At 59.2% G+C, this 25,646-nt stretch overlaps 1 protein-coding gene across 1 annotated transcript; it reads right to left on the minus strand.

Annotated features, from left to right (window-relative positions):
* Nucleotides 1-282: 282 nt before the first annotated feature.
* Nucleotides 283-23,709, minus strand: NR5A1 (nuclear receptor subfamily 5 group A member 1). Its single transcript, XM_030293996.1, has 7 exons — nucleotides 23,668-23,709; nucleotides 21,988-22,104; nucleotides 21,655-21,796; nucleotides 18,982-19,607; nucleotides 11,690-11,809; nucleotides 9,587-9,734; nucleotides 283-1,993 (listed from the first exon to the last, which is right to left on the minus strand). Exons 2-7 carry the CDS (start codon nucleotides 22,087-22,089, stop codon nucleotides 1,746-1,748), a joined length of 1,386 nt encoding a protein of 461 aa, XP_030149856.1. The 5' UTR covers nucleotides 22,090-22,104; nucleotides 23,668-23,709; the 3' UTR covers nucleotides 283-1,745.
* Between the last annotated feature and the right edge of the window lie 1,937 nt (nucleotides 23,710-25,646).

The raw sequence follows: 25,646 nt of genomic DNA on the forward strand, positions 1-25,646 counted from the left end.
TCATTAAATGACCTAACCAGGAAGACCTAAGCATCTCCCAAGCCTCCTGGGTACCGCAAGGTCCCAGGTATGAGGTGGGGCCAAAAGGCTTCCCAACAGTGGCTGGTGTGCCCCAACTTTGGCCCCAGATTTTGAACCAAAGGTTATCTGACTGTCACCTCCATCCCAATCAGAGCATTGCACCACCCTCGACCACCCACACCCACCTGGGAGGTTCCGCTTTGGCCCCGGAACATAAATAGACAAAGGGAGCTGGAAACTAATTGCAAAATTTATTCCAGGGCTGCAGGGGCTGGGGAGATTCTTAAGGGCACTTCTTGTTTTGGGGCTGTGGGTCTCTGGCCTTGGCAGGGGCACACATCACAGTGGGCAGGGGCAGGGACCAAGACAGGGCAGTGGAAGGCAGGGGAGCACGGATGCCCAGTCACCTCCCACTGGGCAGGCTCAGCACAAGCTGCAGTGGCAACGTGAAAGCAGGAAAAACAGTGGACGCCCAGCCCCGGACAGAGGACAGCTAAGGCCACTCCCTAGTGCCTGGCCCTGGACCGTGTCTTTCAGGACATAGGGCAAGAGGCCAGGGAGCCGAAGACCAGCTTCAAGGGTTTGCAGCAAGGGACCCAAGGGGATGAGGCCAACAAGGGAGGGGCTTATCAGCAATGTCCCCAAGCTGGAGACCCATACGCCCTCCTCAAGTTCACCCATATTCCCATACACAGACACTCTGGAGCCCATCACCCCCGACAGGGCACTCTGCTGTTCATCTGAGGAGGGGCAAGCAACAGCTCTTCTCCGGATTGAAGTGGGGGCTCAGAAACAGCGGTCTGGCACCGCCCATGGGGTACTTGGCATGCGGGTGTTTGGGGAGAAACCATGGGCTGTACTTGGTGCTAATCCCCAAATCCCAGCCTCAATCCTCAACTCTGTCCCCTGCCCTGGACATACATACCTTTCAAGGAGCATCTGGAAAGCAACAAAACCCCTAAGCCCACAAACCTCTTGACTACAGCCTTGCAGATACATACCAGCCTGGGCTGGCCAACTGTGGGTGGGGGGAGAACGTGGAGTGTGCCAAGCTTCTCCTCTGGTGGGAGAGGGGCAGAAAGACGATTGTAGTGAAACTGTTTTCAGATAGCGTGTCAGAGTTTCCCCTGCAGAAGTCAGATGGGGTAGAAGGGCTAGGGAGGAGGTCTGTGTCCTAACCCGTCCCCCCCGGAGCCCTCTAGGCCCCACAGCGCCTGCCCAATTTTGCAAACTCAGTTACCCCTAGTTTACAAAACAGAGGGCTTCCTTCCTGGTCTCTGGAAGGGGGTTCTGGAGACCCTCTCTTCTCCCCCAGTTGCTGCCCGCTCAACCTCTCTCTGCTTCTGTTTCCTGGAGAGGGGGAAGGGATGACTTCTGACCCAAGGGACATGGAGGCCCGCCAGGGAATCCCGAACCTCCTCCCTGGACCTGTGCTCCGGATTCCGGACAGACAGCTGGGAGCAAGGGGAGGGGGAGGGGTGGTGAGCAGCTGCCTCCTTGGGACACTCAGAGTGGCAGGCAAGTGCCGGTGGGGCGGCCCTACCTCAGCCAGGCCCTGTCCACCCTCACCCACCTTCCCAAACACAGGGCTTCAGGGAGCCCAGGGGCAGGGGCTTACAGGGTGGGGGCTCCTGGATCGGCATAATAAAATAAACCATCTGGAGGGCCCCGGGGTTGGCTGGACCCCCACCCCGGCCCCGGGCCCAGCCCCACCCAGCCCAGGCTCAAGTCTGCTTGGCTTGCAGCATCTCGATGAGCAGGTTGTTGCGGGGCATCTCATTGCCCAGGTGCTTGTGGTACAGGTATTCCTTGGCCTGCATGCTCAGTGCCCGCACCTCCACCAGGCACAGCAGCAGCTGCTGGAACTTGTCCCCGCAGTGCGGGTAGTGGCACAGGGTGTAATCGAGCAAGGCGGCATTGGCCTTCTCCTGAGCATCCTTCACCAGGCTGTGGTTGTTCAGGAACTTCACATCTGCAAAGGGAGGAGCTCTGTCACGATCACCAGCCCATCACATCATCAACGGTCACTGGCCACATGAGCGCCAACATCCCCATCAGCACCAAAGACAGGGGCGCTGCCGTCAACGACGCAGTCTTCCAATCGCCACGGCTGAGGAACACCGCCACCTTCATCAATCACCGATATTGACGGCCCCGGCTTTCTCCCAAACTCGGCCACTGCCACCATCATCAACCAAACTGCAGCCATTCCGGTCACTGCCATCATCGGCAGTCACCAACCCTGACCCCTATCATTATCACAAACACGGCCACTGCCACCATCACCCACCCAACCACCATCACCTGTCACCATCATTACTGCCACTGTCATCATCACATTGGTCATGATGAACGCCCTCATCGTCTCCAAAACCACACCAACATCACCAGCTGTATCCCTGGGCATGTTATTCGACTTCTCAATTTCCTACAGAACGGTGACAACAGCACCTAGTTCACAAGACCGTTGGGAGAATTTGGGGACTCGACAGGTGGAAAATGCTTGGAGAACAGCGTCTGGCACGTAACAAGACCAATTTGTTACCATTGCTATCTCTACTCTCACCCCACCATGATCAACACCGTCCCCATCGCCGGGTCAAAACCTTCCTGTCGCCATCATCCCCATCGTGGCCACCATCAGCACCATCACCAGACAGGCACACTGTAATTGCAAGGGTCCCCTCTCCCAGCCTCCAGGCACATGTACTGGTGGCCCTATTCTAGACAGTGACAGGCACTCCTGTGACCAATCAAGAAGCTCCAGAACCCCAAGGAGATTCTCTCCTGGGGCCCCTGGGGGGACACGGATGTTCACTGCAGCAGCATTTACGGAGGTGGCCTGGATGGCTGTGTGGTGGCCGCACCACAGAGAGTCCTGTGCAGTAGAAGTAATGGAGCAGACAGAAAAAATGGACAGATCTTTAAAAGCATAGGGCTAAGTGGAAAAAAAAACAGAGAAGGAAGATCCAGAATGAGATCTACAAGACAGAGCCATCTACATAAATTAAAAGTGCTTGTACAGAGTGTGCACTTTATGTGAGAACAGGGACAAAACAAGGAATCCAGGTTAAACGTGAAGGCATGGCTGCCTGTGGGAGGGACGGGGGGGCAGTCGGCTCTGCGTGGACCAGGGATCACCTGTGCAGGGAAAGAGGGGTGTGACCAATGCCTCCTCCGCACCCAGTGGAGGTCCAGTGAAGACACAAAAAATAAAATGTCTCTGGAGTGAGGCCGATGGGGGTTCAAATCCTGGCCCCACCATTTAGGAGCAGTGGCTTTGTGCCCTGTCCCCTCCTGGCCTGCAAGGTCTTCTTTTGCTATGAAAGGGGCGTGCCCACCTTGCAGGGGCCGGAGCTTGGGTCTGGGGGCCTGCACAGGGGCCTAGGCCCCCAGGGGCACCCAGAGAGGGTCCATTTCTTGTCACCAGAGTCCTCATCACTGCTTGGCAGGCCTCTTTCAGCTCCTGGGCAGCACCTCCAGCTGGTGACCTGCCTATTGGGTGAGGTTCAGCAGGAATCCACAGAACTGGTCCCCCATCCCCCAATCCAGCAGGGCCTTGCCTGGGATGTGGCGTCCAGTGGCTCAGAAAATGGTCATCCATCCACTTTCCCTCTGCCCCCATGACTACCAGCCCTACTGCTGCGGGGGAGTCGGGAGCCCAGCATGTGCAGCCCTTGGCCCTTCTAATCCCTCTTAACACCCACTGCGCCACGAGGGCCTGATGCTCCTGGCAACCCTGATCCCCAGCCGCCCCCAGTGTGCCCGCTGAGGCCTATGTTGTCCAAAGTCGGATTTAGGGAAACCCGAGCTGGGCCCAGGGCGTATGGCAGGATCTGGCCCCAATCCTCCACCCCCATCCCCGGCCCCCTCATCTCCCTTCAGTAAGTGAGCCACAGTCATTTTCTTCCTCGCCTGCCCAGGATCGCCATTAGCCCATAAGGTGCCTCTGTGCCAATTAGAAAGAAGTTCCCTTTTGTCCACAGAGACAGTATGGCAAGGGGCACACAAGCTGGATTTCAGCCCCTATTCACCCCCTGCCTAGGTGCCCTTGTGCAGTGAACAGCCTGTTCAACTGTACATTGCAGCCCTGCTCCTTAGCCTGGACTCCTCCAGATACACTCAAAGGTCATGGGAAGCTCCCACCCCCTCCAAAGCTGACCTCCTAGGCATAAGAGGTGACTATTGGCCCCATGTCTACCCCAACCTCTTTTCATCCCGTAGGGTCCTGTCTACCTTCACCTCCCACCACTCCTGAGGCTGGGCAATTCTCCTGACATTGTCTTCTGACCTGGGGGTCCAGAGAAAAGTAGGGACCAGCTCAAGGCCACACAGCAGTAAGGGAGCCCAGAGGAAACATCTGGGGGTGGAGGAGGATGGGCTAGGATGCTGCAGTGGAGTCTGCAGTGGGAGGGGACTGGGAGGACAAGAGCCTTGGCTTTACCAGGATTTACTGTTCTCCACAGCCCCGGACCAGGGACAATGAGGTGGAGTGCAGGGGGTGGGTGCAGAGCAAGGACAGCTCTCAGGGACAGCCCCCATTCCTAGCTCTCTGCAGACTGGAGACCCCCACTGCCCCCATGTGGTGGGCTACAGGGCTGGGGGAGGGAAGCAGTCACCAGTTGAGCCCCAATGACTACAGTATAAGTGCATCCGGTTTCCCAGGCGCCCGCTGGGCACCGTGCACTGGCTCAGTGAATCCCCACAGACACCCAGGCAGGCAGGAAAGGGCATCCCCCAGGCGCAGGGACAGTGGGCTGAGCCTGGGACACCCAGGAGATGCCTGAGTCTGGATTCGAACCCAGGTCTGCTGGCTCCAAAGTCCAGTGGGTAAGCACAGGCAGGGTCAAGCTTGGACATGGGTTCCTGAGAGACTGGATGTGAAAACTTGACATTTCATCCAATCCAGGGGTCCTGTCCAAGGGCCCTCATCTCTGGGATCCTAGGTTTCCCCAGAGGGTCGACTCTGGACTCCATACTCACCTTTCTCCTCACCCTGGAGGGGACCATTGCCAAGTCATATGCCGTCTCCCACCTCCCCGCGCCTCCATCTAAAGGGACTGCTGTGAAGACCCTGCGGGATGATGGGTGTGACAGAGCCACCACCCCACCAAACACCATGCCTTTCTCCCACTGGACACGGGAGCGGGGGTCACACAAACCTGGAGACACCCCCTTAACATGCCAGGGTTCCAATCCCAGCTCCACCACCAGCCCGGCGACCTTGGGCAAGGCCCTTCCCCTGAGCTGAGTTTCCTTGTCATCTGCAAAATGGGGCCAAACCAATCTCTGCCTCACAGGGCACCCCAGGTCCGGACCTCATCTGTATGCCAGCTCTGGGCCCTGGGATGCCGCAGGTTGGAGACAGGTACGTGGGAGAAAAGCCTGGCGTGCTCCCCCCCAACCCCAGCCTGCGGTTCCAGTGATCCCAGAGGCGGAGGCTGGGAGGGGGGAGGCGGGAGGGGGCTGGGAGATGCCCCCCCCCCTCAGAGAGCATCCTGCTATAGCTCTGCGGAGCTGGGGGCCCCCCGGTTCTCAGAAAAGCCCCCTTTTCACGGTTTAATTGAATATTTGAATAATCCTTTCATTCCTGCAAGGCATAAAGAATGTTGTCCCAATCGCGGTGACTCAGGCAGGCGCCCCCGCGCACAATGGCCCCTCGAGTGGGGCTGCTATTCAGGCCGCCTTTTGTTGGCGCGGAGCAGTGGGGAAATTGCAAACGCTTGAGGGAACGCTGTTGCCGCCGCCTCAATGGAAGTCAGGAAATCGAATGTTAGGTCAATCCATTAAGCTTCGATTAAGTCCTCTGCGGAACAATGCCAGCCGGGCCCATCTTCATAAACACCGTGATCGCCAGGAGAGAGGCACTAATTTTAATTAAACCTCCTTACCTGCCTCCACGCCTGCAGGGAGACAGCTATTTAGACGCCAAATGGCACCCTTGTGCGGAGGCAGGCGGGAAGGAGGCGCTGAGTGGGCTGGAGGCGGGGTGCGGTGGGGGACAGTCGTCACAGGGGCTCGGGCTGCCCAGCCCAGGGAGCCACCGCCCCAAGGGTGACGCCCAGCACACCCGTTGGAGGTCTACGGGCAAGTGGCCATCCTCTCTGGGCTCCAGTTCCCTTGGGGACCTATTCCTGGTGGTCTGGGGCTGGAACAGGGGAGAAATCCCCTCCCACCTTCCCGACTCTGGGCAAATCTTCCCCCTCCTCTTGCCCAAACTTGTCTCCTTCACTCCAGCCCTGGGTCTAGCCTCTTGCAGGGCTCCGGGCTGCCACCTGCCATCCCGCTCCCAGGCTGCAGTTGGAAGGACCTTGCTAAAATGCAAATGTGATCATGTTACTTCAGCTGAAAAGCCTTCCCAAGGTAAGGGTCAAGGTACTTGGCCTGGCATTGGAGGCCTCACACAGCCCCGTCCCTGCCCAACCTCCCAGCCTCCTCTCCACCCCCCTCCCTGCCCCACAGTCACACCAGACTTTCAGGATTCCCCATCCCTTTGCACAAGCTCTGGCTTCCGTCTGGAATGCCCTTGCTGCTGCTTGCTTTGTTTCACCTAGAACACTCCTACTCATACCTCAAGGCCCAGCTCAGAGGCCCCTCTTCCTCCGAAAAGCCTTCCTTGATATCTTAGGTGGGGTTGGTTCCTTTTCTTTGGCCCAAATCTGATCACACTGGACTGCTCAGTCTCCTTCTGGAACCCGGAACCTGTCAGCCAACAGCCTCTGTGGCTTACCTGGCCTCCTCTCCCACTACCTTCCCAGGAGCTCAGGCAGGCCCAGGCACCGGGACCTCCTCCTCACCACCCATCCCAGACTCAGCCTCACTGGAGTTTGTTTCTGACTTGCTGGGCTGGGCATTTCCCCCACCCACCTCGGCCAGACCCTCATGCCTGTGACAAGGCACTGTGCCAGACACAGCACATGATAAAGATGGAGACTGATTCATTCATTCACTTCATTCATTCCTTTGTTCATTTGCTCACTGATGGTAATGACGGTTAGAAGGAAAACAATACCCACACATTCCAAGGGGCCAGGCCACGCTCTGAGTACTTGGGGGGAATCCCCTCATCAAATCCTCATAGCAGATTAAGGATTATTACGACGGCCATCTTACAGATGGGAAAAATAGAGGCTCAGAGAGTGGGGTGACTTGCTCAAGGGCACACAGCCAGAGTCCAGATTTAGAATCCAGGTGGTCCGTCCCTAGTCCCCATCCCTAACTGCTGTTCCACCCTGCCTCGCACATGCGCCCAGGTGCACACATGCATGCACATGCTCTCGCTCCTGAGTCCGGCCCCTCCAGCCTATGCCAGCCAAGCACTGCAGACAGTCCCCATCTCCCAGGCCTCAGCCACCTCCTCTGGAAAGCAGGATGAAGGCTGGCAAGAAGGAGGGGCCAGCACTCATGCTTCTGAACTCAGCCACTCACCTGGACCCAGGAAAAGAGGGCTGGGCTCAGCCTTGCTGTCCTTACACCCATACCAGGAGGAGTCCTGCATTAATCGCCCCGTAGAGGCCAGAGCCATGCTGGCCTAGCAGTCCCCAGCACCCAGGGCTTTGTTGGGAAGAGGGGCCGAGGCTGCAGGGGTGTGCCTCAGGCCGGAGACATGGTGCCCTCTCTGCAGGAAGGCCTGGCCAAGGAGACTGATGGCTGGCATCCCACCTTCCACCCACCCCTCCTCTGGACCTCCCCAGGGGCCTCTTGACGGTCAGGTCAAGAACTGTCACCTCACAACAGCCCCTACACCGCCGCAGATCTCTAAATCCCTCTTGCCTCCAATCTCCCATCACTCGCCAATTACAGATTCTTTATACAACATGACCCGTAAAAACCCACAAGCCTGTGAAAGTTCTTAGTCTGCACATGTGCGAAAACAAAGATACAGAAGCAAAGGCACCGACACGCACATACCTCCTGGGGTGTTCACACCCCCAACCACATGCGACCATGGCTTTGGCCTGAGCCAGTTCCCAGAGCCTGGCAGCTCACAAAGACAAGGCTTGGAAGCGGGTACCACTGTGGGGAGAAAGGAAGGGGCTTCCCCCAGGCTGGCCTGGGCCCCTGAGGACCCTGCAAGGGCTCTAGGCCCCAGCTCCTCACTGGCAGCTAAGATTCTGTCCCTATCCCACACCTTAGCCGTCCCCTTACCAACCTGTGCAGCCTTACAGGTAAGCCCTCCAGCTACCCCCCTGCTGTGCTGGAGTCGGGAGACCAGCCCAGGCACCCAGCCACAGGGCCACAGCCTGAGCACTGGGCTTCCCACAATCGCAATCAACGCTTCATTAATCACCACCCCCCACCCAGCTGACTCCTTCCCCTTGGCTTCCCCAACTCCCCCCACCCACTCTTGAGCAGGCCCTCCCTCACTGACTGGGGCGATGTCATCTGCCACAAAAATGACATCTGAATCCTGCCTCCTCCCCGAATGACAAAGCATTCATGCCCCTCTGGTCTGACCTTCCATCCCATCTATACCTCTGCTGAAAGATCTATCCCTCCGGCAAGCTCCTACTCATCCTCCAAAACCCTGCTCAGATGTCCCTCTTCCAGGAAGCCTTCTAGGCAGAGCCCTTGCTCCCCACATGGGGTTCCCCACCTGTCTGTCCCCATCCTGACAGTGACAGTGCTAGCTGAAGGCCTCTCCGGGACTGGGAGCCACCAAAGAGCAAGGACATGTCTATGTTCACAGCATTGCTGGACACAGGGAAGACGCTGGAGATGGCTTGTTAGGTGAAGGAGGATGGCAGGCCAGCCTGAGGAGAGCCCAGAGGAGGGTGGAGGCTGGGCGGGTCCAGAAGGCAGTGAGAGGGAGGCACCTGACTTGGGGAGTAGGTCTGGTGAGCTGGGCTCACCCTCTGCCGCTTCTCTGCTTTATTTCCCTCCTTAGCACTGACCACAGTCTTCCAGGTGATACGTTCTACTAATCATTTCAGCGATTTCTATATCTCACTAATCACATTGTGCTTATTGTCTCTCCCCCAAGAGAAGGTCAGCTCTGTGACAATATGGATTTGGGATCTTTTCTGTTCACTCCATGTCCCCAGTGCCTTGCAGAGTGCGGATGGTCAGCAAGTGTTTGTAGAATGAACAAGTGAGTGAGTGAGTGAGTGAGTGAGTGGGTAAAGGGTCTGGGCCCCAAGGAGCCCAGAGCCAGAATGTGGACCCCCCCTAGAGCAGGGAATCAGGGAAAACAGGGAGCCTGGGATGGCAGCCAGGGAACAGAGGCTCCTGAAATCACACAGGTATTTTCTGGAGGAGGGATGGGCACCTTTCTAGGGCAGCCAGACAGGACTTTACGAATTCTCAGAAGGAGTCCGTATCCCACACGGGCAAATCTTAGACATTGTCTTGGTCCTCTGTACTTTCACACAGAGAAACTGAGGCCCGGAGACGAAACAACCCCCATTTTAAGAGCCAGGCGCCGGGCCAGGTCCCTTCATACCCTTGTTCACGACAGGAGGGGTCCGTGCCCCGCCAAGGCCGCCGGGGGCGCAGCCTCATGGAGGCCTCTCGACGCCTGGCCGGCCACCCGCCTGGCCCCCCGCGCCGCCCCGCGCCTGCTCACCGAGGCTGAAGAGGATGAGGAATTTGAGGCAGACGAACTCCTGGCGGTCCAGCTGCAGCGCGTGTAACTGCAGCACCAGCTCCTGCGCCCGCAGCACCAGGCTGTGCAGCAGGGAGCCCGCCTGGGCGGCCACCGCGGTCAGCTCCACCTGGACGGACAGACGTCAGCGTCGGGAGGCGCGGGCCACAGGACGGGCCAGGGGTTCCGCGGGCCGTGGGCGGGAGGCTCGGACGAGGGACGGTGGGGGGAGGGGCGGGGCGGATGGGAGGCCCTGGGCGGGGTGGGCGGGAGTGCCCATCCTTGGCGCTGGGCCGGGGGCGGGGCGGGGGGGGGGGGGGGGCAACATCTCCCCGCGCCCCGGGAGCCCTCCAAGCCCCAGTTCTCCCCACGCTGGGCCCAGCTTTCCCAGGTCTCCCCACGCTGCCGGGAGCTGAGGGCCTCGCGGCAGCAGAGCCAACACGGGGCAGGCGGGTGCAGGGGCAGAGCTAGCGGGTCCTTCGCACACAAAGAGCTGCCACCAGGCCCGTGGTACAAGCGGCTTTTGCGTTTTGGGTGATATCTGCAGCAAAGGCCACGCGGCCGGGTGTGGGGCAGGGTCGGGGGCGGGTCCGCCTGGACGTACATGGGTTCGGCCACTGACTGCTCAGGGCCCCACACACGGCCACACGTGGACACCCAAACTGGGGATGTGGTCACACCTCAGCTCACGCTTGCTCACACACACACATACCCGGACACACTCCCAGGGCGGTCTACCCACTTCATGAAGGGAACACGCACACACACACATGCCCTGGTATGGTCACATCACAAGGTAACACGACAGACACGTGCCCGTGTACGAGTCTCCACTGACATGGTGACAGGCACATCTCAACAACCACACATTTACCTGTGTGGAGATTTTGTACAATAAAATACAGGCACACACACACACACACACACACGCATACACACACACACGCACACGCACACTGGACATCCCCATGGCCTTCAGACGCTTCAGCCCGCACACATGCTGACATGGGCCAGTACAAACACACTCACACCTCAGACTCTCCTCAGTGCATTCACAGGTGACCTTCAAGTCACACCCTTGGGACCAGCACTCCCTGGCCCTGGAAGTCCCGAGACTCTCAGGATAAGAACTGAGCACGATGACTGAGGGCCTGGGTTACACATAGGGGATGGGGAGCAGGGCCTCAGCCTCCCCGCCCCCCACCCCTAGGGGGCCTGGCGGCCCACTCTTGCTCCTGTGGCCCCCTCAGGACTGATGCTCCCTCCACCAGCCCAGGCCCTGGCATCAGCCCCTCTTCTTTTTCTCCCTCCTTCCCTCCACTTTTCCCACACCTCCTCCCCACAGTTAGGGGTCTTCCTCCTTGCATTGTCCCCTTCCAGGTCCCCAGCAGTACACAGTGGCCTCAATGCCCTCAGCCGCTATCTTGCCCTCTCCCTGGGCTTCCTCAGAAACAGCCTGCGTGAGCCCTTCTGCGCTTGAAACTCTCCAGTTGGTCCTGTTGAATCTCAGGAGTTCCCAGCTCGTACCCTAGTGCCCCTAATCCCTCGCTCTGGACAGAGGACCAAATTCCTTTCCCCTTCCTCTGTTTATTCAGGATTTAGGGCCTGCAAGGTCTTGCCCACCCCAGCCCCCAGCAACCCCTCCAGGCTTACCTCTCACCTCACCCCGCCCACCACAGGGCTCCTGCCCCCCACCCCCATATACTGGCAGCCCCTGGTGGCTGAGCAGTTCTAAACGTCCCCCTGTACGCCTTTGCCCATGCTGTCCCGTCTGCTGTGGTGCGGGTGAGGCTGATTCCCCCACAACTTTTACTACCTGACCAACCCCTATTTGTTCTTCTAGACCCAGTGCCACCATCACCTCCTCCCTGACCTCCCCACATCCCTGAGATGCTTCCCATGGGCTGCCTCCTGTCAAGGCCAGGGCCAGGGCAGGTCAGAGGGAGATCGGGCATGAACTTGGGGGAAGGGCTGACATTCCGGCAGCCCAGGGCCAGCCCTGGAGAGGCCTACGATCTCTTCCAGGCTCAGAATTCTGGAAGTGCACATGAGGGCCTGGCACAGGGCACAGTAGGGTCTGGTCACCTCCTGCCCGGTGACCAGCATGATGCTGCCCTCCTTGCCGTGTTGGATCTGGCGGTAGATGTGGTCGAATACCAGCAGCTCGCTCCAGCAGTTCTGTAGCAGGGTCATCTGGTCGGCCACCTGGAGGGAAGAGGCATATGCCGGTGCGGGGTCCAGCCAGGGACCTTCCCCTCACCCCTCCCTCTTCCAACTCATAATTCAGGGGCTCCCTTGGGTATGTGACCTGGGCAAGCTACTTAACCTGTCTGTGCCCTTTTTGCCTAGCTGCCTGCTTCATCAAAGTGTGGCAAGGTTCTAGCCAAACAAACCAAAACCAAGGTTCAATGGGGGTGCTTAGAGCTCACACAGGCCGGGCTTCAGGCCCCAGCTCTGCTTCTACAAGTTGCATGACCTTAAGCAAATTCTATAGCCTTCTGAGCCTCTGTTTTCTCATCTGTAAAGTGAGCACAGTATTAGAAGGTGGTTCGGCACATGTTAGGTACTCAATAAGTATTGGTGAATGATGTTCATGAAAGTAATTTGAGAAGACGTCCTTCAAATGCGAGAGGAGATGATTAATTTCAACCTTGTGCCCATTTGGCCTGTGGTCGCATCTCTGGCAGCCTCAGTAGCTCAAAAAACAAGCCCTGAAGAGGAAACAGAGGGCTTCCCTGGGCCTTATCCACAACTTTCAGGCTTGTGAGAAGGGAGCGCCCTTCTGGCCCAAGATCTGGCCTGGAATGAGCAGGTGGCTGGCAATGGTCCATCTGAAGCAGGAACAGAAATACAAGGAGGGCAGATTCTGAACACCCAGGCTGTAGTCGGGCACCCAGCGAGAGGGCAGAGACTACCTCTGTGTTGGGTGTCCTTCCACCCTGGAGGGTCACTACATTCTAGCCTGGCAAGAAAGGACACTCATGACAATGGCAAATGGGACTCGGAACCATCGGATGCCAGAGCCAGATGGGCCCTCGGGGATCCCCAGGCCAAAACCCATATTTTTTCAGATGAGAACCTACCACTTGGAGCAGGCGAGGGACTCTCCTGGGAGAGAGAGCCAGGCCAGAGACATAGCTGGCCTTCTCAGTCCACGACCCTCTACGGTGACAAAATACTGAGCTCTCCTGGGTGTCCAGACCTGCACGGGGCACTGCACGCCACCCTCGGAAGACACAGTACAGACTCCGGTGCCCCTCAGCATCTGCAGCTCATTAGCCCACCACCAGCTACCTGGCAGGTGCTTCCCGGGTACCCTACCGGGCCCTGCCCTGTGATGAATGCAGACCGTGATAGCTATTAGTCTTTGCACTGCACCTCCATGAAGCTAGGGTGGTATAGCTGTTATCCCCAATCTATGGAGAAAGGACACCCAGAGAGGTCAAGCAACTCACCCAAGGTCACACTGCTCTGTCTGGCTCTAGATCTGTGCCCTAAACCACAAGGTATGGAAGAAGACTCACCCTGGCCACCCAGGAGTTCATGGCACTCTTGTTACCTCCCCCGTAAAGCTCTCCCCAATCCTGTCCTCTGGATGTCACAACATTTTTTTTTTAATTTTTTTTTCAACGTTTTTTATTTATTTTTGGGACAGAGAGAGACAGAGCATGAACAGGGGAGGGGCAGAGAGAGAGGGAGACACAGAATCGGAAACAGGCTCCAGGCTCCGAGCCATCAGCCCAGAGCCCGACGCGGGGCTCGAACTCACGGACCGCGAGATCATGACCTGGCTGAAGTCGGACGCTTAACCGACTGCGCCACCCAGGCGCCCCGAGGATGTCACAACATTTGATGGCACCAATTCATGCCTCTGTCTTCCCCAATACCTGTGGGGTCTGGGAAGGCATGGCAGGTGTCCAGCTCATCTCTGGGCTCCCGGAGGACGGGTCAGTGAGCAGTTGATGCACAGATATGTGCTCCCAAGACAGGTACAGAGAGCACAGAGAAACAGCCCCCAACTTGGGGGCCAGAGAGACCCAGGCCGCCCCTGGCCTGAGGAGAACTGGCAATGCCTAATAAATAACTCTCTCTTCTGAGGGGTAGAAGCCTCCTTCTGCGACCCTCTGTCCCCGCCCCCTCCTGGGGGCAGCCTGGGGCCTGTCCTCAGGCCGAGGGCAAGAACAAGTGCAGGAAGAGTGGGGGAGCAGCTGGACACACAATCAGGCTCCCTTCGGCCTCACCTGCCTGACCCCACGTGCTAAGAACGAGAGGGAGGGCCTATCTCGTCCTGCCCTGAGTCACCAGCCCCCCACCTTCCCTTGCTCACTTCATCTCTGTGTCAAGAACCCACACACCTGTCCCTTCCTCTCCTGGCAGGAAGTGCTTTCTAGACCCCCAGTACCATCAGAGCGAGGAGCCCAGCAGGGAGCCCCAGATCTCAGCCACCCCCGGCCCTGAACTGGAGGGGCCAGAAGAGATTGAGACTCAGGCAGGGCTGAATCACAGAGACATCTCTCCTATCTCTCCTCAAGAAATGGCCAATCCCTGGAGAACCACTGGCAGGAGTGGTTCCCCACTGGTTTTAAAGGAGGGAGGCAAGGCTCGGTGAGCACCTGTGGCCAGGCCCATTCCCAGCACACCCTGGACTCCTCACCTCTGTCCTATCACCATTCTGTCATGTTATAGATAAGGAGACGGTGGCTTGCCTAAAGGAACCACAGGGATCAGGGCTCTGTCCAGATGCTCCTAACTGGGCTGGTCTTCTGGAGGTCCCCAGGAGGTCTTAAGGCCCAAGCAGAAGGTACCTGCCAGGGGGTCAACTGGCCTACCTTGGACAACCCAGTTGGAAGCAGAGTGGGAGGGAGGGCATGCAGGGCTGGGCTTGGCTCCCCCTCCCCATCGGGGCCCCTTTGCCTGGCTTGAAGGAACAGGGAGGGGGTGGGGAGGTGGGAAAGTGAGAGATAAGGGGGAGAATTAGGAGATAAGCAGGCTGAGCTTCGGGCACAAAGCAAGAGGGTCACAGTGACCCAGCTGGCCAAGCCCTGGGAGCAGACTCTGTACCCAGACCTCAGACCCCGGGAGTGGGGGCAGCCCTGCCTACAGGCTGACGGGCGGGGGGGGGGGGGGGGTGGTGGGGGGAGAGGCACAGGGCAGAGAGATGCAATATGGTGGCTAAGCTTTGGTGCCCTGTGCCTTCTGTTTGATTCCCAACTGAGCCACATATCCAACTCTGCTCTGATTTTCTGTTCTGAGAAATTGGAAAAATAAAATCCTCCCTCTTTTGGTTAAAGAAAACATATGAGCACAGGGGCATCAGTGGTGAAGGGCTCTGTGGACCCATGGTTGGCACTCCTGTGGATGCTGCCCCAGCCTGGGTTCCCATCTACCCCCAGCCAAATGGACTTTTCACTTGCTCTTCCTCTAGATGGACAGATGGACACATAAAGACACCAAACTCCAAATCGCTGCCCACACAGATGAATACACACACACACACACACACACACACACACACACACACACACACACTTCTCTTTATTTAAAAGAAAATCAGAAAGCTATAGCTGCCAGCCCCTCTCCACAGGACAGCAGGTGGCTAAGAGGCTCACTTAACCAAAGAGGGTGGTTTCACCTTCCTTAGCTTTCTCCCTAAGCAAAGGTTCCTCCTCTGCCCTCAGACCTCCTTGCCACCCTGGGAACAAGGACATTTGCAGTCCCGGCCCTGGGGTCCCTCACTGGCCTGGTCTGTCTGCTCAGCCTACCAGCCACCCACCCCTCCTGCCGGTCTGCCATAAATCTTCCTGGAGCCTTGACACTTTGCAGCCTGCCCTGGAGAAGGGGTATTTATGGGTGCCGAGCTGACCTCCCTCCCAGCAGGCCCCCCTCTGGAGACCCCTGGGGTCTGATCAGTCTGGCAGCCGAAGGCCAGTGGGCTCTGTAATTCTCTGGTGGCTGACATGCCACGGGCCAGCCATGGCGTTCTCTCAGCCGAGTGGTCGGCAGGCCATCGTTTGTCAGCCCGGGACTGACAGAGTTACTGCTGTTTAAACGAAACCATATATCAGAGCAGTTAAATCTGTTGCCAATCGGGGGCCTCCGAGCTGGATGTTGAGGGGTGAAGTGATGTCAAGATGGGTCATTAGGCACTCTTGGCCCTCCCCTCCCCCTCCCTGATTCCTATCTCGCAGCCTCCCAGCCTGTCTTTCCCGGGAACTGTCCAGAGAGGCTGAGTGCCCGGACCTACACCCTGCCCTCCACCGGGCAGCGGGTACAGGTGTTTCTGCTACCCTGCATCATACAAAGGTGCTTCATAAGCCCAGGGCAAGGCAGACCCCGTCTGCTCCCAGAGGAACACTAGTGCTCAGAGGAGCTTGGGTGCAGTCTATCCCTTCTCATGCCTCCTGGCCGGGCCTGTGCGCCTCCTGAGAGTATAGATTACACAGGGCAGCAGCCGAGGGGACAGACGGGAGCTCCTATTCCTGCTAACCCGTGTGCCGTACCCTGTGGGAAATCTTTACCTGTCCTGGTTCACTGAATCCTTACAACCACCACCCCGTGCGGAAGATGATATTTCAACTCCCCTTATTTTATAGATAAGGAAACCGAGGCCCAGAGTAGCAGTCACCTGCCCAAAGTCACACCTGTGGTAAGTGGCAGGGCTGACAGAGCTGGAACTTGAACACAGGCTTCTCTGATTCTGGTCTTTGTTACTAACTTCGGTGCCACTGTCAGATCTAACACTCCACAATTGTGTGAGATGGAAAAATAGAGACCGAGGGACATCTAAGCTGGGAAAGAGGAGGGATGGGGAGAACTCCAAGAGGGCATCAGCGCCCACAGCATCCCTACAGCTCAGCAAAGACCCCAGGCCTTCCCCTGGGTGGCGAGATGATATCAGCACCATAGAGGGGTGAGTGGCCTCTAGGGAGAGCTCCGGCTCTGTGGTAGGAGCCCTCTCTGACCCAGGATGTGGGGCCCCACCAGCTCTGGCAGGCTGTCTGTCACCTACTGCCAGAGGACCCACTTCTGGTCCAAGCTCTGCTTCTGACCCTGCCAACCTCTCCGGACACAGAGGGCCACCTGAAATCCCCTACCACATGACGCCTTTTCACATTCCTAGGCCTTACTCTATGCTGTTCCCCCTTCCTGGAATGTCCTCAACCTTCTCGGACTGCTTCCTGGAAAGGCAGAGATCAAAGAAACCTCTGATTTCCTTAGACAGAGTCAGTTTTCCCTCCTCCTGGGCCCCACCGTCCCCTCTGCATCGTTCTCAGAGCCCTCGGCAGCCTGTGTGGGCATCAGCTGTGTGTGTGTGTCTGTCTCCTCCAATAGCCTGGAGGCCTCCTGGGTCCAGTTCATTTCAATGTCCCCTGTGCCCAGCCCAAGTGCCCCACTCTCAGAGCTAGAGGGTCTGTTTCCTAAGATGTATGCTGCCTGGAGGTAGGGAGATGGTCACCCAAAAGGGAGTCCAGGGTCATTCAGCACCACTCCCACTTTTCTGCTTCCCCACCTCTGGCTTTGCAAACAGACACCAGCCAGGGCTCACTGGACCAGTAGGAAAGAAGTTCCACATGGCTGATGAGAGGCCCTTTCATGGGCTGGGCTGGTACTTATTTGCAAGGCTCCTTTACAGAGGATGGTGACCATGGTTCATATTCCTGGGCACGATTCAGAGATTCTGGGAAGGGGAAGCAGGAAAGTTTGGACCACAGAGAAGCCAGAAGCAGGAAAAAACACTCAGCAAAGCTGGGACAAAAGCCCTTCCCATCCTGTGTGAAAAACCCCAAGAGACTAGGAAGGCGGCCAGAGGAAGTGCCCTGCCCCTGGATCCAGAGTTCTGGAAAGCCAGGAACGCTCCGCTCCTCCTCCCCTCTGCACAGGGGCCTCATGGGAAGTCTGGAGGAGAAGCTGGCAACCAACCCAAGGGTCCTGGGATCCTCATCCCCAACCAGGGCCTCCAGCCATAAGTGAGAGGCAGATGGGATTGTTCAAGGCCCTGCCTCTTGTCCCATCCATGCGGTTGGCCTAGATAGGGGGTAAGGGTGAGAAGTCCCACCCCGTGGCAGATACATGACACATCCCCAGACCCTCCATAGTGGAAGCAGGAATCATCACCACCAACTCTTGACTCCTGGAGTAACCCAGGCCCCCAGTCCCATGACACCTCAAGGGCTGACAGTGCCCACCTCCTATCTTATCCCGCACTGTGCCCAGCCCAGGCAGGCAGTGCCCCCGGCCCATCCGGCCACATGCCCCTGGAGGAAGCCCAGGCGTCAGCACTGACAATGCTGCTCAAGGCTGCAGTGGCCCCAGCAGGGAGGGCAACAGGCCCTGCTGTTTACACCCCGCCCCGGAACAGCCAGTGGGGCTGGCCTGGGAAAGGCAAACACCGATAGGCCTGGACTAAAGACTGTCTGTCCCCAGGCCAACGAGGGCTGGGCCTTGGCTGGGCTCGAGGGACCTCTGATATTGGCACCCTGATCGCAGGGAGCCAGGGCACTAGAGGGGCAGCTCCCGGGCCTTGGGCCCATCAGAGCACCAGGCAGGATGACTGAGAAGTTCTCCCCTTGTTGGCCTCGGTCTCTCCTGCTGCTTTCTTGCTTACTTTAGCTGCAGGTACTCCAAACCAGGGGAAGGAAAGCCTTTCAGAAAAGGAAGGTGGTCTCCTCTGGGAAGATCGGTGACAGGCCCTGCAATCCGCACCCCCCAGCTCCCCCTGCACACACAGACACCCACTCGTGGGACCAACCATCATGCACAAGAGATGCAGGGACAGCAAGACCTTTCACCTTAGCTGGGAAGAAGAACATCCACAAGCACCCCAAACTCTAAGATACAAAGACCCCCATCTATGACATTTGAGGCTGATAGGGATTGGTGGCCTCTCCAAATGGGAGGCCAGGATCAGTTGTCTCCTCTTCCAGACACTGGGCTGGGGCAGCCACAGACAGCTTCCAAAGGATTCAGCTAGTCTTTTGGGGGAGCTCAGGGTCTCAAAGAAAGAGAGATAAATGCCTACAGAGACCCGACCAGATGAGAAACAGAGACTGAAGGGGCCGGAGAAATAGACATACAGAGAGATAGCACACCAGGGAGCGAAAGACAACAGAAAGAGACAGAGGCAGAGACAAAAGAAGCAGAGTCTTGAGATAGAGACTCAAGAAACAGAGAAGGAGAAGGAAAGAGGGTGGGAGGGATGAAGGAGAGGGGGATAGGGGTAAGAAACACTCCTCAGTGTCCCCAGTGTGGCTTCCCTGTGCCCAGACACTGCCCAAAGCCAGTGGGCAGAACAGCTCCATCCAAGGGGTAACTGAAACTGAGACTAGGGCAGCCAAGAGGACACCCCAATGGCGAGCCAGGCAGGAGGAGGGACTCACCTCCAGCTCCTTGAAGACCATGCACCTGCGTGCCCAGTCCACGATGGAGATGAAGGTCTGGTCAGCCATCCTGCATAGGAGGCTGAAGGCCGCAGGCTGGTCAGGGCGGCCCTTGGCCGGCTCCTGCAGGCAGCCCACAATGCGTGCCCGAACCTGGTCCTCGTCCGGCTCCAGCTGTAGCAGCTGCAGGATGAGCTCAGGCACACCAGGCCCTCCGGAGAAGGGCTCTGGGTAGCCGTAGGGTGGCCCAGGCTGTGGGGGACTGGCATAGGGTTCTGGGTACTCAGACTTGATAGCACGGCCAGGGAAGGTGGGATAGAGGTAGCCAGCCAGTGGCCCGTGGGCACTGGGCACGGCCATGGGCAGTGCTGGGGCCCCAAAGTCGCCCAGTGGCCCAGCAGGTGGACCAGAGGCCAGGCCCTTGGGCTCAGGTGCATGCAGGCCAGGGGGCAGCATGTAGTCCGGTGGGGGAGGGGGTGGGGGGGGCACTCCCATTGGAGGGCCTGTCTCCAGCTTGAAGCCATTGGCTCGAATCTGTGCCTTCTTCTGCTGCTTCAGGGCTCGGTCCCGTTTGTACATGGGCCCAAACTTGTTCCGGCCGCCCCGCATGCGGTCAGCACGCACAGCTGTGGGCAGAAGCAGAGGGTCAGACTCACGCCCTCCAAGCCTCCTGCCATAATGCCACACTCACGGATCTTTCCCAAACAGACCTGTGTCACTTCCCTGCTCAGTAGCTTTCCATGGCTCCCACTGCCCACAGGTGAAATCAGTCTCCCTTAGCACAGCATTCAAGGCCCTGTTTACCATTCCTGGGTCATCCCTTACAAGACCCCATGTTCTTTCCACTCCTCCTCATGTCTCTGCTCCTCTGCTTGGCACGGCTCCTTCTTCCTCCACCTTGCCTTTGATATTCCTTCTGCCTCAAACCCTTTCCTTCTCTCATGCCTGCCAAACACCCAGCCCCCAGGGCCACAACCTCCAGAAGTGTTCCTAGATTCATCCAGGCAGAATTCACTATCCTTGGCCCAGATGTCCTGCCTCTTGCCCACCCTCATCCTTCTGAGTGGTATCGGGCCACGTGACTCAAACGGAGAGTTGCTGGCGACTCAAGAGTGGGTTCAGGGGCCTAGCACAAGGCTGAGCCGAGAGATGGTAACAGGAAGGAGACCCTAGTCAGCTTTATTCACAGCATCCAGTCCAGTCTCCAGGATCCAGCTGCTCCTGGACTCTGACTGCCTGGCTCTGGCAGACCCCTACTGCAAAATGACTCTGGCTTCCCCCACTGCCTTCAAGTATGAAACTGAGTTTAGGGCTGGCCAGGGCTCTGTGCTGGGAGAAGGGACCTCCCCGGCTGACCAGATGTCCCTCCGTCTGGCCAAGAATGTGTCACCAGCCAGACCCAACAGGTGCATCTCTGCAGCTGCAGTGTGGCCCCAGCCCCTGCTCAGACAGGACCCCACCCTGGGCCCTGGGAGAAGGGAGACAGTAGGAGGCAGAGGGCGGTGCTCAGCAAGGGAGGTGTCTTGGGGGTCCGCTCAGCCAATCTTCCTGCCACGGGGGTGCACAGCCCAGCTCTGCTCCCTCAGGCTCCGTCAGGGTGGCTTTGCTACTTGCAGCAATGAGCTCTCCTGACCAGTGAGGACCTGGAGCTGGGGACGTCGGGACATCCCCCTCACATCTAGGAGTCCTTCCTCTAGGTGGCAGGACGTGTGGTCAGCGGCTCTCAGGGCCACTAGGGGCTTCCACGTTGTTTAAAAACTTTAGCCAACAGCTGTCTGCTCGGCGCACAGCCCGGCTGGGGCCAGCAGGGTGGAAGCCTACGAGTGTCCACCCTCAGAAAGTTTGAGTTCTTCCTGCCGAAACGTTTTTCCTCCCCTCTGGACTGAGAGCTGGGAGGAAGGGGTTGGGAAGGGAAGGATGGGCCTGGGTCCTGTGGGACCAATTGTTCCCCTTTCCCTCAACCTCTCAGGGCCCACCCAAGAACATGGTGGAAGGACTCTCATCCACCGAGTGAATGTCCTGAGTGAACCTTTTGGGTGGGCTGGCTGCGTGAAGCCTGATGATGGACAGATAGTAACCTAAGTGATGACGATGATAATAATAATAGTAATAACAATAACAACAACAACAACAACAACAACAACAATAACAACAATAATAGCATTTACTACGTGCTGGCTTTTCCGTACCATTCCCTCACACTGACTCTAGGAGGAAGACACTACTATCAGCTCTAGTTTTCAGATGGGGTATCTGCAGCTCAGAGAGGTTAAGGAACTTGCCCAGTGTCACTCAGCCTGTGAGTGGAGGCACTGGGACTTGAACTCTGGTAAAGGTGTTGGTCACCTTGGCTCTCGCTGCTGTTGGGGGGTCAGTGGGGGTGTTGTAGGTCTCCTTGCAGAAGAGGAGCTCTGCAGGGCTCTGCCCTGTGCTGCCCCGGCTCTCAGAGGCTGTAGAGAGGGCCTGAGCCTCTCTATATCTCCTCTCCAGACAGAGCCGGCCACTTCTCACCCCTCCCCAGCAGAGATCGGGCTCTAGCGTCACAGTGAGGGGCCACCGGCCGGCTCCGGAAACTTTAAGAAGGCCACTCGTGCCCTCCTCTCACCGCTCCTACCACCCGCACCCACAGACAGCGAGGTCAGCGGTCGGAGGCCCGCAGCGCGGCGCGCGCACCTTCCAGGCGCATCCCCACCGTCAGGCACTTCTGGAAGCGGCAGAAGGGACAGCGCTTGCGCTGCGTCTTGTCGATCTTGCAGCTCTGGCTCTCGGTGCACGTGTAGTGCTTGTTGTTCTGCACCGTGCGCTTGAAGAAGCCCTTGGGGAGAGCGGAGTCAGCGCGGGAGGCGGGCAGGCCGCGCGTCCCCTCCCCGGGGCCCGGTTCCTTCCGTACCGCCCGGCAGGGCCTGCCCCCCCCCCCCCCCCCCCCCCCCCCCCCCGTCCCACCGGCTCGCCCGCCGTCCGCGCGCCTAGCTAGCCCTGCCGGCCCGCAGCCCGCCGCCTGCTCACCTTGCAGCTCTCGCATGTGAGCAGCCCGTAGTGGTAGCCGGACACCTTGTCCCCACACACGGGGCACAGCTCATCCAGGTCCTCGTCGTACGAATAGTCCATGCCCGCGGCGTCCGCCTGCGGAGGAAGGAGGGGGTCACCGCGGGCGGGACGCGACGCGCAGCGCGGCAGACCTGGGGGCCCCACGGCGCTGTCCCCCATTAGCGCGCGGGGGTCAAGGCCGCTTGTGGCAGGCCACCCATCGGAGCGCCCTGAGCAGCCCGCAGTGGGATGTGGCCGGGGCGGCCCCTGCTCGGCCTTTACCGACCCTGTCCCAGCGTTCCTGCCCCGCGTCCCTCCCCCCCCCTCCCCCCGCCCGGGCCAGGGGCCCTCCCGGCGTGGTCTGCGTGGCGCCCGATCGGGGACCCTCGGATTCGGTGCGCTTGGATCCGGATTCGTTCGTCTGAGAACAAAACCCCGATTCTGAGAAAACGAGATGGGCTCGGCCGCGAGGGAGACACCAATGAACCCGGCCAGAGTGGGGCCGGAGTGTCCTGGGGAATCGGACAGGGACGAAGGAGGCAGAGACAGAGTCCGAGGGAGACAGAGAGATGGGCAGAGCGAAAGCGAGAGATACCGACCGACGCTGCCTAACGGAGCGAGCACCCTGGGGCGACAGAGACAACGAAAACCCGAGACTGACAGGCACACTGATGCCGAGCGGAGAAAACCAGGGGGAGACGAGACAGACAGAGAGATAGGGAGCTAGAGAGAGAACGAAAGAGAGAGAGAGAGAGAGAGAGAGAGAGAGAGAGAGAGAGAGAGAGAGAGAGATCAAAGACACCGAGAGACAGAGGCCCAAGAGAAAACCTGGGAAAGGCAGATGCAGAGCCAGAGACACAGCGGTAGACGAGAGACAGCCCGAGACACCGAGAGGCAAGAGCAACCGGGAGAGAAGAAGGCAGAGAGGGGCGACAGAGACACCGAGAGAAAACCTGGAGAGACGGAGGCGCCCAGCAAGGGGGCCGGGGACGGGAAGACGCGCGGAACGCGGCCGGAGCCGGGAGCCCGAGCTCCGAGGCGTGGCCCCGCAGGGTCGGACCCCGCCAGGGGCTCGCGCCGGGAGAGGTGGAGAACGACGGCGCCGGGACTGAGAGCCCGAAAGCGCCGAGCCGCCGGGGGCCCCCGGGCCGGGAGGGAGACAAAGCCCGCGGCAGCGACGGCAACGGGAGGCGCAGCCCGTGCCGCCGAGGCCGAGACGTCGGGCGGAGGGAGGGCGCAGCCGAGACGCCGGGCGTGGAGTCGCAGGCCGGGCGCGAGACCTCGGGCGGAGACCTCCCGGGCTCCGGGGGGACCGAGCCCAAGGCGGGGGAGCGACCTCGGGCGGAGAGTCGAAGTCCCAAGGAGGGAAGTGCGCGGAGCCGGGGCCCAGGAAGCGAGAAGGGGCGCGACGGCGGCCGCGGCCCGCCCGGCGCCCACCTGGCGGCTCCTGCGAGCAGCAGCGCCCCGCGTCCCGCCCGCGCGGAGCCCCGCACCTCCTGGCCGCGCCGCCGCCGGCGATGAGCCGCACCCGGGCGCAGCGCCGCCTGCCCGCGATGACGGCCGATCGGGCCGGGGGCGGGGAGGCGGGGGCGCGGGGCCTCGGCGCCCCCCCCCACCACCACCCTGCCTCCCCGCCCCCCGCCGCCTCCCGGGCCGCACCTGGGACCCGGGCCCCTCCGCCGCCAATGCGCGCTGCGCGAACCCGCCTCGCAGGGGCCAGGGTCCGGCCCCTCTATATCAGCGCGTGCGGTATCCGGGGGCGGAGGCCCGGCCCGCGCCCTCCCCCGCCACCTAGCCTGGCTAGCGACTTTACCCTCACCCTCTCGGCCCCCCATTCCCAGCCCGGGCGCCTCGGAATCCGGGCAGGTGCTGAGCGCCGGGGAGCCTCGAGCCACCCAGGAGGCGAGCCTCTGTTTGCGAATCCAGCTTAGTCGTGGCAAGGACCACGCTGGGGGCGCTGGTCGTTCTGCAACATGGAAGTGGGTAAGGGCGAACGTGGGGGTCCGTGGCCAAGGCACGGGTTCAAGGCTAGAAACCCGGTCTCGCCCTGGCCATGCCATATTTCCTCACTGGAGACTTAGGCAAATCTACACACACACACACACACACACACACACACACACACACACACTGGTCCTCAGTTTCCTTATCTGCGAAGTGGTAATGACGACTGGACTTCCGTAAGAGTGGGCATGCGGATGAACCGAAGTGGTGTTGACAAAACGTATGCCTTAGCACTGCGGCAGCGTTTAGTAGTATCCAGCTGGGAGACCTGCGGCACGCCCTCTCTCCTCCGTGGGCCTCAGTTTGCTCTGCCAGAAATGGGAATCTTCCGAGGTCTGTCGAGGACCCGAAGCCACCAGGGCGCGGGAGCTAGGAGAATAGAGGAACCCCTCCCCCATCCCATTCTGAGCCTTTTACCTGGGCTGGGGGAGGGGTTAAGGGAGTGCCCAGCATCCCCAGGGACAAAGGGGTCCCTGGGCTGCACCAGGCTGAGCACTTGCTCTGGGTGGGGAAAGTCTACCCCATTACTCATTTACCAGAGAAAGGCACCACCTCACATGTTGCCCCTGCCCCCTTTGCGGAGAAAAGTGTTGAGATCAGCAAGGCCAAAATGCCGGGTCTTCAAGGGGTGTGTGTGTGGGGGGGGGGGGGGGGGGGGAAACCACAATTACGTACCCACAGGGATGCAACCGATCTGAAGGCTCTGGCCCTTGGCCTCGACTGACTTTGTCTGGGACCCTGACCTGAGCCGCCCCCACCACCCGGCTTGGGTTGGAGTTGGCACCTTGGTCCCTCGGGCTAGAGACTCCGCGCAGACCATTCCTCAGTCTTTCACCCCGTGGAATTAAGGACGGAATGGGTAGCCAGCCCACTTGCTGTGCAAACTCGGCCAGGTTCCTTTGCTTCTCTGAGCCTCAGTTTCTCCTCATGTAAAATGGAAACGTTTGGCCCTACAGAAGGGGTTCTGTGGTTTCTGTGAGATGCCATGGATGAATCTTGCTGAGGAAGGAGAACCGCTGGGGTTTAGCTGCAGAATCCCCACATCTGACCCCTGAGAAACACTAGCGGCTGCCGGAGCTGGAGGCGCTCTGAGCTCCATCAGGGAGGGACCCTCAGAAAGAGGAAAACAGGAGTGGGCAGTGGAGGGTATGGAGGGGAAAGGCTAGGGTCTCCTGGACATTGTCGAAGAAGACCCAGGCAGTGTAAGCACAAGTCTGGGCTGGGGGACCCAGTGGTCTAGGGAGCTGGGCTCAGAGGCGGTTCTCCTCCTCTCCCTTCACCTTCCCCCCCTCCCCAGAGGTCACACTATCACAGGTTGGGAGCCCTGAGGTGAACGAGGCAACACTGCACCCACCCCTCACGGCCCCAGGTGCCAGCTCAACATGTGGGGACTCACAGCCCCTCACCCACCTACCCAGGGAAGCACACATTGATCTGGACAGGCCACAGAACAGGGACTGACAGACAGAAGTGCGTTGGAGACAGACACGCAAATCCAGAGAGACACACAAATACACAGGCAGGGAGACAGGCCCAGGGAACATGGACACGTTCGCAGACTGCTAGGCTTGAGCCAACACAGCGCTGTGAACGCTCGGCCACCAGTAGACAGCGGGACACCGCAGACGCCCATA

This window comes from Lynx canadensis, chromosome D4 (genome assembly GCF_007474595.2).
Source record: "Lynx canadensis isolate LIC74 chromosome D4, mLynCan4.pri.v2, whole genome shotgun sequence".
NCBI lineage: Eukaryota > Metazoa > Chordata > Mammalia > Carnivora > Felidae > Lynx > Lynx canadensis.